This window comes from Rhinatrema bivittatum, chromosome 1, assembly GCF_901001135.1.
Source record: "Rhinatrema bivittatum chromosome 1, aRhiBiv1.1, whole genome shotgun sequence".
In the NCBI taxonomy this organism is placed as follows: domain Eukaryota; kingdom Metazoa; phylum Chordata; class Amphibia; order Gymnophiona; family Rhinatrematidae; genus Rhinatrema; species Rhinatrema bivittatum.
In genome coordinates this window covers 595,038,766-595,051,892 of record NC_042615.1, presented here as the reverse complement: position 1 = coordinate 595,051,892, position 13,127 = coordinate 595,038,766, and the positions used below count along the sequence as shown (strand labels likewise).

The 13,127-nt window shown below is 43.8% G+C and overlaps 1 protein-coding gene across 4 annotated transcripts in view; it reads left to right on the top strand.

The window, feature by feature from the left end:
- Positions 1-10,439, top strand: part of GRAMD2B (GRAM domain containing 2B) — a 185,041-nt gene extending 174,602 nt beyond the window's left edge. For all 4 annotated transcript variants that reach the window (XM_029619444.1, XM_029619453.1, XM_029619473.1 and 1 more), the window contains 2 exons: positions 4,208-4,298; positions 8,717-10,439. In XM_029619444.1, coding sequence (XP_029475304.1) covers positions 4,208-4,298; positions 8,717-8,758 — 133 coding nt within the window. In that variant the 3' untranslated portion in view covers positions 8,759-10,439. The remainder of the gene's footprint in view (positions 1-4,207; positions 4,299-8,716) is intronic.
- Positions 10,440-13,127: the final 2,688 nt, after the last annotated feature.

Here is a 13,127-nt window from a genome sequence, read left to right as displayed (position 1 = left end):
GAGGATGGAAATGAAGAAAAGAGCGCATGGGGGTAATTTGCTGGTGTGGCAGTTACTACTACCCTTAACTGCTGAAGCAGAGAGTCATGATGGAGTTGCATTAACGGCAGGGGATAAAGGGGAATTAGATTCGGACAGCAACTGAGGGCCCTGACTTTTTATGGTCTGAGGAAACAAGTAAGGGGGTAACTTGCTGATGTGGCAGTTACTACCCTTAGCCAATAAACCTGATACTTTGATGCAACTCTAACATTGCTCTCTGCTTCAATGGCAAAGTTTAATGGGGAACTGGATTCAAACCACAACCAAAGAGAGCCCTGAATTTTACAGTCTGGGAAACTGATCAGCATAGGGGTACCCTGCACAGTGCAGCAGATACTATCATAAGCTTGCTGGGCAGACTGAATGGACCATTTGGTCTTTCTGCTGTCATTTTTATATTTGTTTGTGTAGCAATTTTCAGAAGCCCATTTATGTGTTTACAGTGACAATTTAAAAGTGTAATTTGTAGCAGTTTCCAAAAGCCTATTTACACGAGTAAAGTGCATTTACACATGTAAAACTAGTTCTTAAGCATGCAAATTCTTTTTACAATTACCCCCATACAGGCCGATACAGTACAGTGCGCTCCAGCGGAGCGCACTGTTAACCAGTGATTGGACGCGCGTTTTCAATGCGCTAGCGTTACCCCTTATTCAGTAAGGGGTCGAAAACGTTCGTCCAAACCCCCCCCCGAACCTAATAGCGCCCGCAACATGCAAATGCATGTTGATGGCCCTATTAGGTATTCCTGCGCGATTCAGAAAACAAAATGTGCAGCCAAGCCGCACATTTTACTTTCAGGAATTAGCGCCTACCCAAAGGTAGGCGCTAATTTCTCTGGGCACCGGGAAAGTGCACAGAAAAGCAGTAAAAACTGCTTTTCTATGCTCCCTCCGACTTAATATCATAGCGATATTAAGTCGGAGGTCCCGAAAGTTACAAAAAAAAAAAAAAAATTTTGAAGTTCGCTCGCGGGTTGAAAACCGGACGTTCAATTTTGCCGGCGTCCGGTTTCCGAACCCATGGGTGTCAGCAGGCTCGAGAACAGATGCCGGCAAAATTGAGTGTCGGCTGTCAAACCCACTGACAGCCGCCGCTCCTGTCCGAAAAGAGGCGCTAGGGACGCGCTAGTGTCCCTAGCACCTCTTTTTACTGCCAGGCCTAATTTGAATACTGAATCGCACGCACAGGAGAGTGGTGGCCTGTTCGCCCGCTCTCCCGCGGAGTTTACTGTATCAGCCTGATAGTGAGTACCCCCTCATCATTATGTAAAGTTCTTGCTTGCTGCTAGCGCTTCCCCAGCCTACCCCGACTCTCCAGGAGACTCACTGGTTCCACAGCCACCTCAGACAGAAGCCTCACTAACAATGTGCAAAAGCATTTCTGCCTAACCAACCCCCTCTCTCTCGCTTTCTGTGACTGTAGCTTGTCTCCAATTCTCCTTCCCATTGACGGTGTGCTACAGTCTGCTGCTTTTACAGTTCCGGTTCTCCAGGCTTTCCTCTGCCTACTTACTCCAGGGTAGGAAGGACTTAGAAGTGAGCCAAGCCTCCCGAAGGAAGAGACAGACACCCCCCCCCCCCCAAGCCTACGAGGGGAGGCAGCTGCAAGGCTTCCTGCCTCTGCAGTGAAAGCGGCGGGGGGGGGGGGAGAGGGTCCGAGACAGCAGCAGGGAGAGGGACTAGGAAGCCACCACCATCATGGGGGGGAAAAATCAATCCTGGAAATTCTCAGGAGACTCCCAGCACGGGAGAATTGCAGCTGATGGCCTGGTGTTGGTTGCAGCGGCCCCCGCACACATGGGGGCTGCTGCGGCCAACACTAACCACGTAATTGGGCTGGACCAGCCCAATGGAGCATGCCGAAACCCCGAAAGGCCAATGCGCCCCTGTTCTGGGATATTAAGGGAAGTTATAGACCAGTAAGCCTGAGGTCCGTGTCGGGCAAAATGGTAGAAGCTGCTGTTAAATAAATAACATCGCTGGCCATATAGACAGCTGAGGATTAATGGAGAAGAGTCAACATAGTTTTAGCAAAGGGAAATCTCACCTTATCAATCTTGTACATTTCTGGAGGTGTAAAAAAAGATGAGCTGGTAGATAAGTGTATTTGGATTTTCATAAGTTATTTCACAAAGTCCCCCAGAAGAGACTCCTCAAATTTAAAACTTCAGGGTAGAAGAGGCAGTGTCCTGTTGTGGATTAATTACTGGATAAAAGACAGGAAACGAGTTTATGACTGAATGGTCAGTTTTCCAAATGGAGAAAGTTTTTAATTAGTGTAGTACCACAGGCTTGGTACTGGGACCTGTGCTGTTTAACATATTCATAAATGATCTGGAAAAGGAAACGAGCTAATCAGATTACACAGATGACAAAAAAATGTATTCAAAGCTGTTAAAACAGCACTAGATTGTGAGGAACAGAAGGGTTTATGAGACTAGGAGATGGGGCCTCCAGATGTAATGTCGCTTTGCACTTTACAACGGGGAATAAAAACCCAGGAAAAGGACCTCAGTCCTTGTGGACAATACACTGAAATTCTCAGCTCAATGAAGGATGTCTGTCAAAAAAGCTAATAAAATATTAGGACTGATCCGAAAAGAATGAACAGCAAATATCCCAGTGCCTCTATATCATCCATGGTGCAACCACACCTTGAGTATTTTATGTAGTTCTAGTCCTCTCATCTCAAAAAAGACATGGAACTAGAAAAAGATTAGAAAAATGATAAAGGGGATGGAACACCTCCCCTATGAAGGTTAGGGTTTTTCTGCTTGGAAAAGACTGAGAAGGGGACATGAGAGAAATTTTGTATAAAGTCATGAGTAGGGTAGAATGGGTAAATGATGATGTTTGTTTACCCTTTCCATAATAAAACAAGTATCAACCAGCAGATTTAAAGCAAATCATAGAATGTGCACAGAGTGAAAAAGTACGGTCATGCTGTGGGATGGGAATCTGTTATCAGAGGATGTGATGGCAATTGGCATAGTAAAATTTCCAAGAAATCATTGTAGGAAAAGTATATAAACCATTATTAGTCAGGTAGATTAAAGAAAGCTATTGCTATCCATGGGAATGAGTAACAAGAAATAGATCTACCTTTTGGGATTTGCCAGGTTTATGCAACCCAGAATGTCCATTTGTCAGAGATGGGATGCTGGGCATAATAGACCTTGATCTAAACCAGCATAGAATTTCTTTTCTACTTATGAAGAATTCTGCTAATGGTCTGTTTCTGTGTTGGGATTTAAGAACATAAGATTGCCATACTGGGTCGATCAAGCCCAGTATCCTGTCTCCAACAGTGGCCAATCCAGGTCACTAGTATCTGGCAGGATCCCAGGCAGTTCAGCTTGTTCGGTTTTCTCCAAAAGGCATTCTAAGGCCTGGTATAATATTTGCGTTGGTCCTTTTTTTTTTTTTTTTTTTATAGGTAGGGTTGTTACTGTGTTCAGTTCTGGGAGTTGGTGCTGTTTTTGTAATATAGCTTTTGAATGTCTCATTTTGAATGGTTTTCTGTTCACAAGGTTCCTGGTAATAGAGAGAGTTTGTCATTGTTACTGAGGTGATAACAGAATTTGATTTGTGGGGTTTTTGTTTTTCAAATGGTGAATAGTAAGGGGAATTAAGGGAAACATTCTGGACCATGTCAGCCAGGTAGTCAGATACTACTGTTTAGGCAATGCAGAATTAATTTTTTAACCTATAAATATATTATTTCTTTTATTTTTGTTTTTGCAGTCTATCTCCCAAATGTACAGTATTAGACATTGATATGATTTAATAAACTTATTTACATGCATATAAACTCATACAGTTTAATATTTAAAATTGATATCGACCTGTGTTTTTATAGGATTGTTCTTGAGTGGTGTCATGATTAATTATCAAAATCTCGGGGGGGGGGGGGGTGGCTTGTGGGCCTGAAAGTTAATTGGGAGGGGAGAAGGGTGCAACGCAAGGTTGAAGGCTCTTCTAGGTTGCCTAATTACCCTTGCACCAACCCTGAAAGGATCTAAGCAGAAGGGCCTGCTGGGCCTTTTCATTCTTCATTAGTCAAGACAAGTGTTGTGACTCAAGCTGCATGTTCCTTTCTACTCAATGTAACTCTTTGCTTTCTCCTTTTCTCCTCCTCTTCCATGCCTCTTCCCTTTATTCAGCCAATCAGCACACAGGCTGGGACCCCTGCTGCACACAGATGCCGACAATATATATAACGAACTAACAGCAAACCTTGCAACATTAGACCAGGTACCTGTTTTTTTGGGGGGGGTTTCTAAATACTGTTTTACATAAATACCCTATTTACTTAAGAACCCTGCTACTTGCATCTATTGATCTTTTGATTTATTCTGAACCTCTGAAGAGAACTCTAAACTTAGCCCTGGAAAGGTGGTCTTGATGCAAAAGCTTTTCTTTTGGGTTGTGGCCCTGGAATGATTGAGTCTCCTAGTGATTTGAGTTGTGTCCAATGGGTAGGTTTAAACCTCCTGCCTTGACTGCAAAAGATGCTCAGTCTGTGTTGGGGGGTTTTTTTCCACTGTCCTATTGCTTGATTGAGACTATAAAAGGAGTCCATTGTTTGTGCCCATACTGCACGATTCCATAAAGCACGGCTTGAAGTTTTATAACCTTTGCCAGTCTGATTTCAGGATATCCACAGTGAATATGAATGAGGAAGATTTGCACGCACTGCCTCTACTATATGCAAATGTATGCACATTCTGAGTAGACATCCTGGAAACCTGACTGGTTAGGGAATGCTAAATGTCAGGGTTGTAAACCCCTGTTCCAGAGAACCACATGTATCATTTGTTGGGCTAATATGGGAAAGCTAATCTAATGGCCTCACCTAAAGTACTTGCATCTACCTTGCTTCACTTTTAAGTTGCAGTGCAATGTTTGATCACTAATAGGAGTGACGCAGATTCCGCTAACTATCGCACTCTTTTCCCCAGATAATGAGACAGATCAACCCCTTTCTTTGTGGAAGGTACAGGCCACAACTTTTGTTTTACAATCTTAACATATTTTGGGGCCAATGTAATAAAACTCATGCTAAAACTGGAGTTAGATTTTAGTAGTTTAATATGTATTCACTTCTTCACTTACTGTCAATTGGTCTCTTCATTGTCACATGTCAAAGAGAACCAATCCCCTATCATAAGGCTGTCCTGAAAGGGGATTGGTCCTTTTCACTGACAAGTGTAAGTGAAAAGGACCAATTGGGAACAGCCCTGCCAGAGGAGGGTGGGGGATTTTCGGGTCTGCAGGAAGGCAAGTCGAGGACCCCAGGTCTGGACCCAGACGACTTGGCCCACTGGGCCAGATCTTAGGAGGAAGGATTGAGCAGGCCAGCCACGGCAACTTCAATGCCTGCTTTGAGCAAGTATTAAATTTCATGTGGTAGTAAGACGCACTAGGCGGCTTCCCCACTAGCGTGCCTCCTTGCATTGCTAATTGGACTATTACCCTGCAATTTGCATGCACCTCCACTAAGCTTGCCATTGGCTCTAGCATGGCTTTTTTTTTTTTTTTTTTTTTTAACATTAAAGCCCTTATGTTCCAGGTCAAAGTTGGTGCCGAAAAGCTCATGCCAAAATGCAAGTAACCCATGTTGGGTTTAGCGCTTCTTATTACATTGGCCCCTTTTGAAGGTTTAAAAAAAAAAAAAAGCAATTTTGCATAACACATTATATTCTACAAAGGGGAACACCTCTGTTACGGTGAAACTTAGCTGTTAATAATTGGTTTTGACGAGGGGATTCCACAATTTTATTTTATGCAGTCAAGATAAAATGTGATGCATAAGAATAGGACAGTTTCTTCCTTTTTGGAAAGAAAGGGATGTGGTGGGAACACTTTTGAAATAGGTTTTAAAAATCATTAGGTGGGGGAGAAGGGAAGCATTGTTTAAAGTGCCGGTTATTTTAAATATTGATCTGCAGATTATTATCTGGTCACTGTTTTATATGTAATGGGCATTAAATGCTGAAATAAACAGTAAATAATGGTAGACCATGTAAAAACATCACTGCTGCTGAACATCCTCCTTCCCCAGCAAAGCTGCTGAGGGGAAAGAACTGAAAATGGCCAAGTTACTTCTGCTTGCGTTTTCTCTCTCTCTCCTTCTGTTCTTTTCCGATTTCCTCCCCCTACTCTACCAAGTTCAGACCAACTGAGTCCTTTCCAGCTGATACAGGGCTGGGAAGAGTAGGAAACATGCACCTGACACATGTAGGCTTTCTTTCTGAATCTTTATATGCACCAATCAATCATGCACTGCAGGGAATTGCATGGAGGAGTAGTACTGGAAGGAGAGAAACTTTGCAGTAAAAGTAAAACAAATCATGTCACCGACCCTGGTGGCCAGATCCAGCAGAGCATGGCCAGTCTGTGTATTTAGAAAGTGGAGGCTTTTTCTGCACAGTGGCGCAGCCTTGCCCTCTCCCGGTGCTTTCCCCAGCGTGAGTGGTTTGCAGACTTTAGAATGCTCCCCTGCTTAATCCTGGGGTGATTCTGTGCACAGAAACTTTATATTGGTCAAAATAATATAATTTACATGAATCTAAGTAATTATTTTTTCTGTATTAATTTAAAATGTATTACCTAAAGATGCAGAATTTTAAATATTTTGAGCAGAAATTCACTGAGTGTCCCTTCCACATGCTCTCCCTCCTCCCCTGGCCACGTTGTCCACTCAGGCCCCAACTCCTCCAGCTGCCAGTATCTCTCCCCTCCACCTCTAGGTTCAACCCCTTCCACTCTATTGCCAGTCCCAGAGATTGACCCCGTTCTCAGTACTGCCCCTCACACAGGCTCCCTCTGTCCTTCCTCTCTCACACACATGTTCCCGCTCTCTAATTCACATACACACACCCTCATACAGGGCCCTCTCTCTTGCATACACACCCACACAAGTTCCCTCTCTCTCTCACACAGGCTACCTATGTCTCTCTCTCACGCAGCCCTTCACACAGGCACTGTCTCACACAATACACAATCCCGTCACACAGGCTTAGCACCCTCACATACACACGATCCCTTTTTTTCATACACAGCAGCTCCCAATCTCTCTCACATACACACTCCTTCATAATCTCCTCATATAGGCTCCCTTTCTCTGCCCCCCCCACCCCGCTCTCTCACACCCCTCCCCCTCCCCTCTCTCAACCATTCACTCTCACCAGGGCCTTCATCTTCGCCGCAAATGGCGCATGCCCGTTTACAGCAACCCAGGGTCTCCTCTGCCATTTTCTGTACAGAATTTGGCAATTCCGCGCAGGAGGGAATTCTGCGCAAACTCTGCGCTTCGCAGTAGCACAGAATTGCCCCAGGATTACCTGTTGCAATGCGCACAAACCAATGAAATCTAATGTAAGAGCAGGGGAGATGGTGACCAGCAGCAGCACTGGGCAAGTGCAACGTGGTGCATTTGCTGATTTTTGTCATGTCGGTGGGGGCACCAAACGGAGCCCTTCTGTACTCCTGGGTCTAAGGTGGAGCACTTCCCAGACTTTTTCTTTTACAAGGTGAACAGAATCGGTATTTTTGGGTGATGTGGCTGTTACCCAAGCCTGGCAGTGCATCAGCTCTTGTAAGTGACCTCTGTTCTTTTTCTGTTTGTTTGGAGGAGGAGATTTTTCTCCCCTATTTACAGAACAAATTGTACCAGCTGGAAAATCAAACAAAACCAGAACAAGAACAAACAAAATAGAAGAAACTATAGGTTTTCCTAAGCTCGCTCTCCACGGTGGATGAGCGGCCCTATTCTATGGCTTTAGCTTATTGTTGGAGGGGAAGGAGCATGGCATACAATGTTGAATTTGGTTTCCAGGAGGTGAACTGTGACAGATGCCGAAATGGGAACTTGTGGCCTGGTTTGGCCTCTGTTGGAAACAGGATGCTGGACTTGATGGACCCTTGGTCTGACCCAGCATGGCATGTTCTTATGTTCTTAATGTTCATTAACACGCTGGCCATGTAACCATTTTTTCTTTGTTTGGCATACAGCCTTTTTGATTTGATCATTAGCATTTGGACTAATTCATGTTGAGCATAGCTGAAGTATAAAAAGGGCACATATTTCAAAAGAGAGAAAACCAGAAATATCCAGTGTAGTGGAGAAAATCAAGGCTAGATAAGAACCCACCCTTGGTCATTTAAAATATATGCTCTGGCGAATCAATCACAAAAGCAAAATTCACCTTCACTCGACCCCCAAGCCTGAGGGGGCACCAATCAATCATCTCCCCTCTGAAAACATGCCAGCTAACATCTAAAACATGGGAAATTGTATATCCTAGAGTATAACTAGCAACGTCAGAAAATTAGTTCCCAAATACCTACAAAAATGCAAACACATGTCCACGTTCAGAATGTAATCTGCTTTGACGTGCCATAAAACGGAATATAAGATCAAGTAAAAATAAATAAAGCTTCTGTCCTAGCCTGCACCAAGGGAGCTACCTTGACAATTGAAGACAGAAGGGTCACTTCCTGGTCACATTTTAGCATAGGCTTGTCATGGTGCATATTGTGACAGGTCCAGAGCTCCATTCTGATGCATCCCTCTTCCCCCCCTCTTGAGCATTCTTGAAATGCAGTATGTCAGCCTAGCAAATGTTCTGTCAACATAATTTAATTTCTGCATTTTGTTTTTCTTTAAGATACAGAAGAATTTGCAAAGGTTGCTTGAAGATGCTGACTGAGGAGCTGTGTTCATTTCTCAAGCCCCACCCCCCAGTGGTGACTAAGCAGCACTGCAGCCACTCTGCTGGACAGAGTTCCTTCTCTCTTCCGCCTTGAATCCAAAGCCAGGCTTGGACAGCTAAACCTTGCACCTCTGGACGGATTCTTTCTTGTGCAATAAGTACTTAATATCAGTGGAGTAATGGGTTTTAGCTTTATTATTCTGAATGTTGAAACCTTTGTGTTTACCATGTTGGAAGCAAGACTTTTTTTTTAAAACCCATGAAGTGAAAAATTCTCTGGTCTAAAATATGGCTTGAAAATAAAGCAGGATCCACTTCCATTTTAACTGAGGGCAAGGCCCAATGTCAACCGGCTAGTTAGGGCTTGGTTTGACAGCACCTAAGGGGTGTGTATTCTGCAGTTGTGTGTGTGCATTTTTCAAAAAGCAAATGCCTCCTGAACAAAAAGTACAGATGTATATAAGATGAAGGAATACGTCACGAGTTATTTAAAATAAGTTGTTGAAGGACTTGGACAGGAGTAGGCAACTCCGATCCTTGAGTGCTACAAGCCAGTTGGGGTTTTCCAGATATCCACAATAAATAGGCATGAGTTGGAAACCTGACTGGCTTGAGGTATTTATTTGGGGATCAGTTTTTCCTACCCCTCGGTCTAGGTTTTCTATTTCACGTCTTCATAGATGCTGCATTTATCGTCTGTCATATAGTTACTTAATTTTTAATAAGTGACAGAATAAACATTTTTGTTCATATATTTAAGCACAATCATGCTTGCATTTTGAATGTCCTTTTGTACTTGTTCTAACCTGTTTTTCAATTGTTGAATGTTTTTCCATATCTAGAACTTGTTTGGTCTTGTGATATTGGTTTGTTTTGTTGCAAAATAGGTAACAACCCTTCAGTGTAAGCCTTAAAATGTCTGTATGTGTGCACTAGTGATTATGGAGGCACGGGGCCAAAGACTTGAGTGCCTTTAACACCCAGGGAGCACAATGACATTCTTCCATGCTCACCCTAGAGTAAGTTATTGCACTTATAAAATATTTTCATACCAAAAAAATCTTTTTTATTTCCTTTATTTGATTCTGTTAATTTCAGTAATTCTAGAGCTGATGGTGTGTTCAAGCATAGTTGAAACTGCCTTTCCATCAGTTAGAGCCTCATGTCGGCTACATATCAAAAAGACTTCAGGGCATCTGAGAAGTCACAATAGCTGCTAGATTTTTTTTTTTCTCAACTGCTTTAGTTTGTGATGTGTGAGCTCCAATGAAGAAAAGGGGTTTTTTTTTGTTTTTGTGGTTTTTTTAGGGAGCAAAACCATTTTCTGCATGTGTCTGTCATTAGCAAGAGCTGGAAGCAGGCCAGTTCTGAGACTGCATGATGGTTGCTAAGGGCTGATTCATGACACAATGAAACTCAATTTTCCATACTGAGAATTTGAGAGGTGGTAAGTATTTGAAAATAGAAACACAGAACTGCTTTGCTCATCCTAGTGCATTTTCACAAAGTTTGATATATTTTGGCTCTGAGGTTTGGTTAAATTTTCTTCAGGATGTAGCAAAATAGCACAGGCTCTGTCACAGCCTATACTTTCTATTTATATGTATAACAATGTTATAAACATTTCTGTGAAATGTTATCTTTTTATTAAAGAGACAAATAAAAACTAATAAATGAAGGGATTGTTGTGCCTATTTTCTATTTTGCATACTTCAGAGCACAGCAAATCCTGAGATCTGTCGGGACCTGTGGGATGGTATCAGGAATGGGCAGACTAGCTGACCCCGTTTTCCTTATCTGTCATTATTTTGTTTCTGTAGATCGATGCTCATATGGGAGGGCAGTTTGTTTTGGTAATGATGGGAGAGTAGCACATCTGAAAATGCAATTTTCCCTTCCCCCGAGCTGCAGCTGCCAAAGCAAATGGATTCTAAACAAGGAAAAACGTGGTTCTCGTTACTTTTGGTTCCTGTAATCGGGCTGCAAGTGGATGGGGCTGAATGGTGCAGTTTTAGCCATGTTATATCAGCTGCACAGGTTGGTGTGCCAGGAGCATTGCTTTATTACTTAGCCGCTACAGCCACAAAAGGAATCAAGAATACGAAATAGAACTGATCAGAGCAGAAACACGAGGAATGGAGAGAGATCGACTTACTCGCCTTTCCAAATCCAAACTCAAGGCGAGGTTACACATGCAGGTCCTGTGAGGTGGGGACCCGCCTGCTAAGTTGGTGCCCGGGAGGAATGGAGGGTGGGGTGATCTGCGCATCAGTAGCTTCCCATGTTCTCAGCCCACTGCTCTAGCCACTAGGTGGCCATTCTTATTACTGCTTTGAACAATCGTTGGCCTAGAGCCACTAAGCCACAATGTTTTTTCATGGGGGGGGGGTCCCCTATCACAGCTCTGTGGCGCATTTTTCATCTTGTGGCCAAACACCGCAGGACAAAAGAACATGCCTAGTGGGCCTTTAATGTAAGGACGACCACCACCCCCTCCCCCCCCCCCCCAACCTCAAGGGACCGCCCTCACCCTGGCTGTTGATGTGGAAGGGGGGGTGGACCCATGAAGCTTATTTAACCTTTGGGGGGGGAGAGTAGGGGCCAGGGGCCTGCTATGCGTTATATTCAACCTTTTTGAGAGGGGGGGATCTGATTGGGGGTTTGGGGCAGGGCCAGAGCCAAGGGTATTAGGTGCCCTAGGTGAACCTTCTGCTTTGTGCCCTCCAGTCCCACCCTGACCTCATTCGCTGAGATGCTGCTCATGGCCAGAGCGTGTGCTTTTTTTCTTGGCCGCAAGCAGGACGGGCCCTGCTCACAGCCAGCCGAGCCTCTAGTCCTCTCTGCCGCGAGCGAGAGCGGCTTCGCTCGCAGCCCCACGTGGCTGCTCTTCAGCACCCCCCCCCCCCCCCCTAATGGCTACAAATTAGAAACATACATGCAGACAAAACTGAAATGGCAAACCTGAGCAACCAGACTCTCTGTGGTATACTGTAGAAAACCAAAATACAAATGTTTAAATAACTTTATTAAACAGAGGACTACAAACAACACAGAGTGAAACATCATTATGGCAGTAGCAATCTATATATGTCTGTATGAAGAGCAAGTCATAAGCATGAAATGTTCAATAGACTTCATAACAAATAGTAGCCTGTGCGTGCGTTAGGTTATAATTCAAACAATTCTGTTTTCAATTGACCCTTATTTAAATCCCTCTCACACTGGCTCTTGTTATGCACAATATTGGTATCTGCACAACTCGGCCTTGGATGGCTTACCCTTGTCCAACCAGGCAAATTTGTCAGTAGGGACTCCTACTCCCACCCCCACCCAGATATTTGCAGAATTAACGTACATATATACACACACACCAGGCAGGGTCCCCATAAGGAGCAGAACAGGTTCCCCCTTTTGCTCTTTATGTACCTATGCCTGGGACTAGCACCTATGCCTGGGACTAGCACCTTCTCCGTTTATCTCATGATGCACGAGATCAGCATAGAGCGCTTACTGGCTGCACGTGTTATGAATGCCACAGCGCCAGCACAGGTGGAGGAGCAGGAGAATGGGCTCTTTCCGGTGAGGATTTTTTTTTTTTTTCAACTGCCGGCCTTCCAGTCCTGCTCCTTTTCTTGGCCAGTGGTGAGATGGGTTCCACTGACGACCTCGCGGGCCTGCTCTGCTTCGTGGCCACTGGTGGAATGGGATCCACCGGTGGTCTCGCAGGCCTCTTCCTCTTCTCAGCCGCTGCTCCCCCTGGATGTTCATGCCGGGCATGTCCATTGTGGCCCTGTGATAGGGCCTTTCTTCTTGGGCTGCCAGGCAACAGCGGGTGGGCCACGGCCCACCTGTTGCTACTCCATTAGTCTAAAACTATGCCTGTAACTTTGGAGTTATTCCCTTTTTAGTTGCATGCCTATTAATAAAATGGGGCCTGGGAAATCCTTCTATAGTGAGATGGCACCAATCTCTGCTCTTTGTGGGGAAAAACATTTCTATTTGCACTAAAGGAAATAAACACTTGGGTACAATTTGTGTCCCCCTTGGCATCTAGGAACTGATGCTATAAATAGCCAGCCAGGAAATGCAAAATTTTAAACATTTAATAGGGGTTTTTTAATACTATATTTTAAATATAATTTAAGAATATTTAAATTAAGAAAAAATGTGGAAGTCCATGTTTTTACAAACTGTAGTAGTAAAGATGTGTGTCTTTCCCCCAGTCCTGCAGATACATCATGCCATAGCTGGAGGCTGTGAAAGGGTTTTAGGCATTATTTATTTATTTATTTATTTATTTAGGGTTTTTATATACCGACTTTCTTGATATATATATATATATATATATATATATATATATATAAAA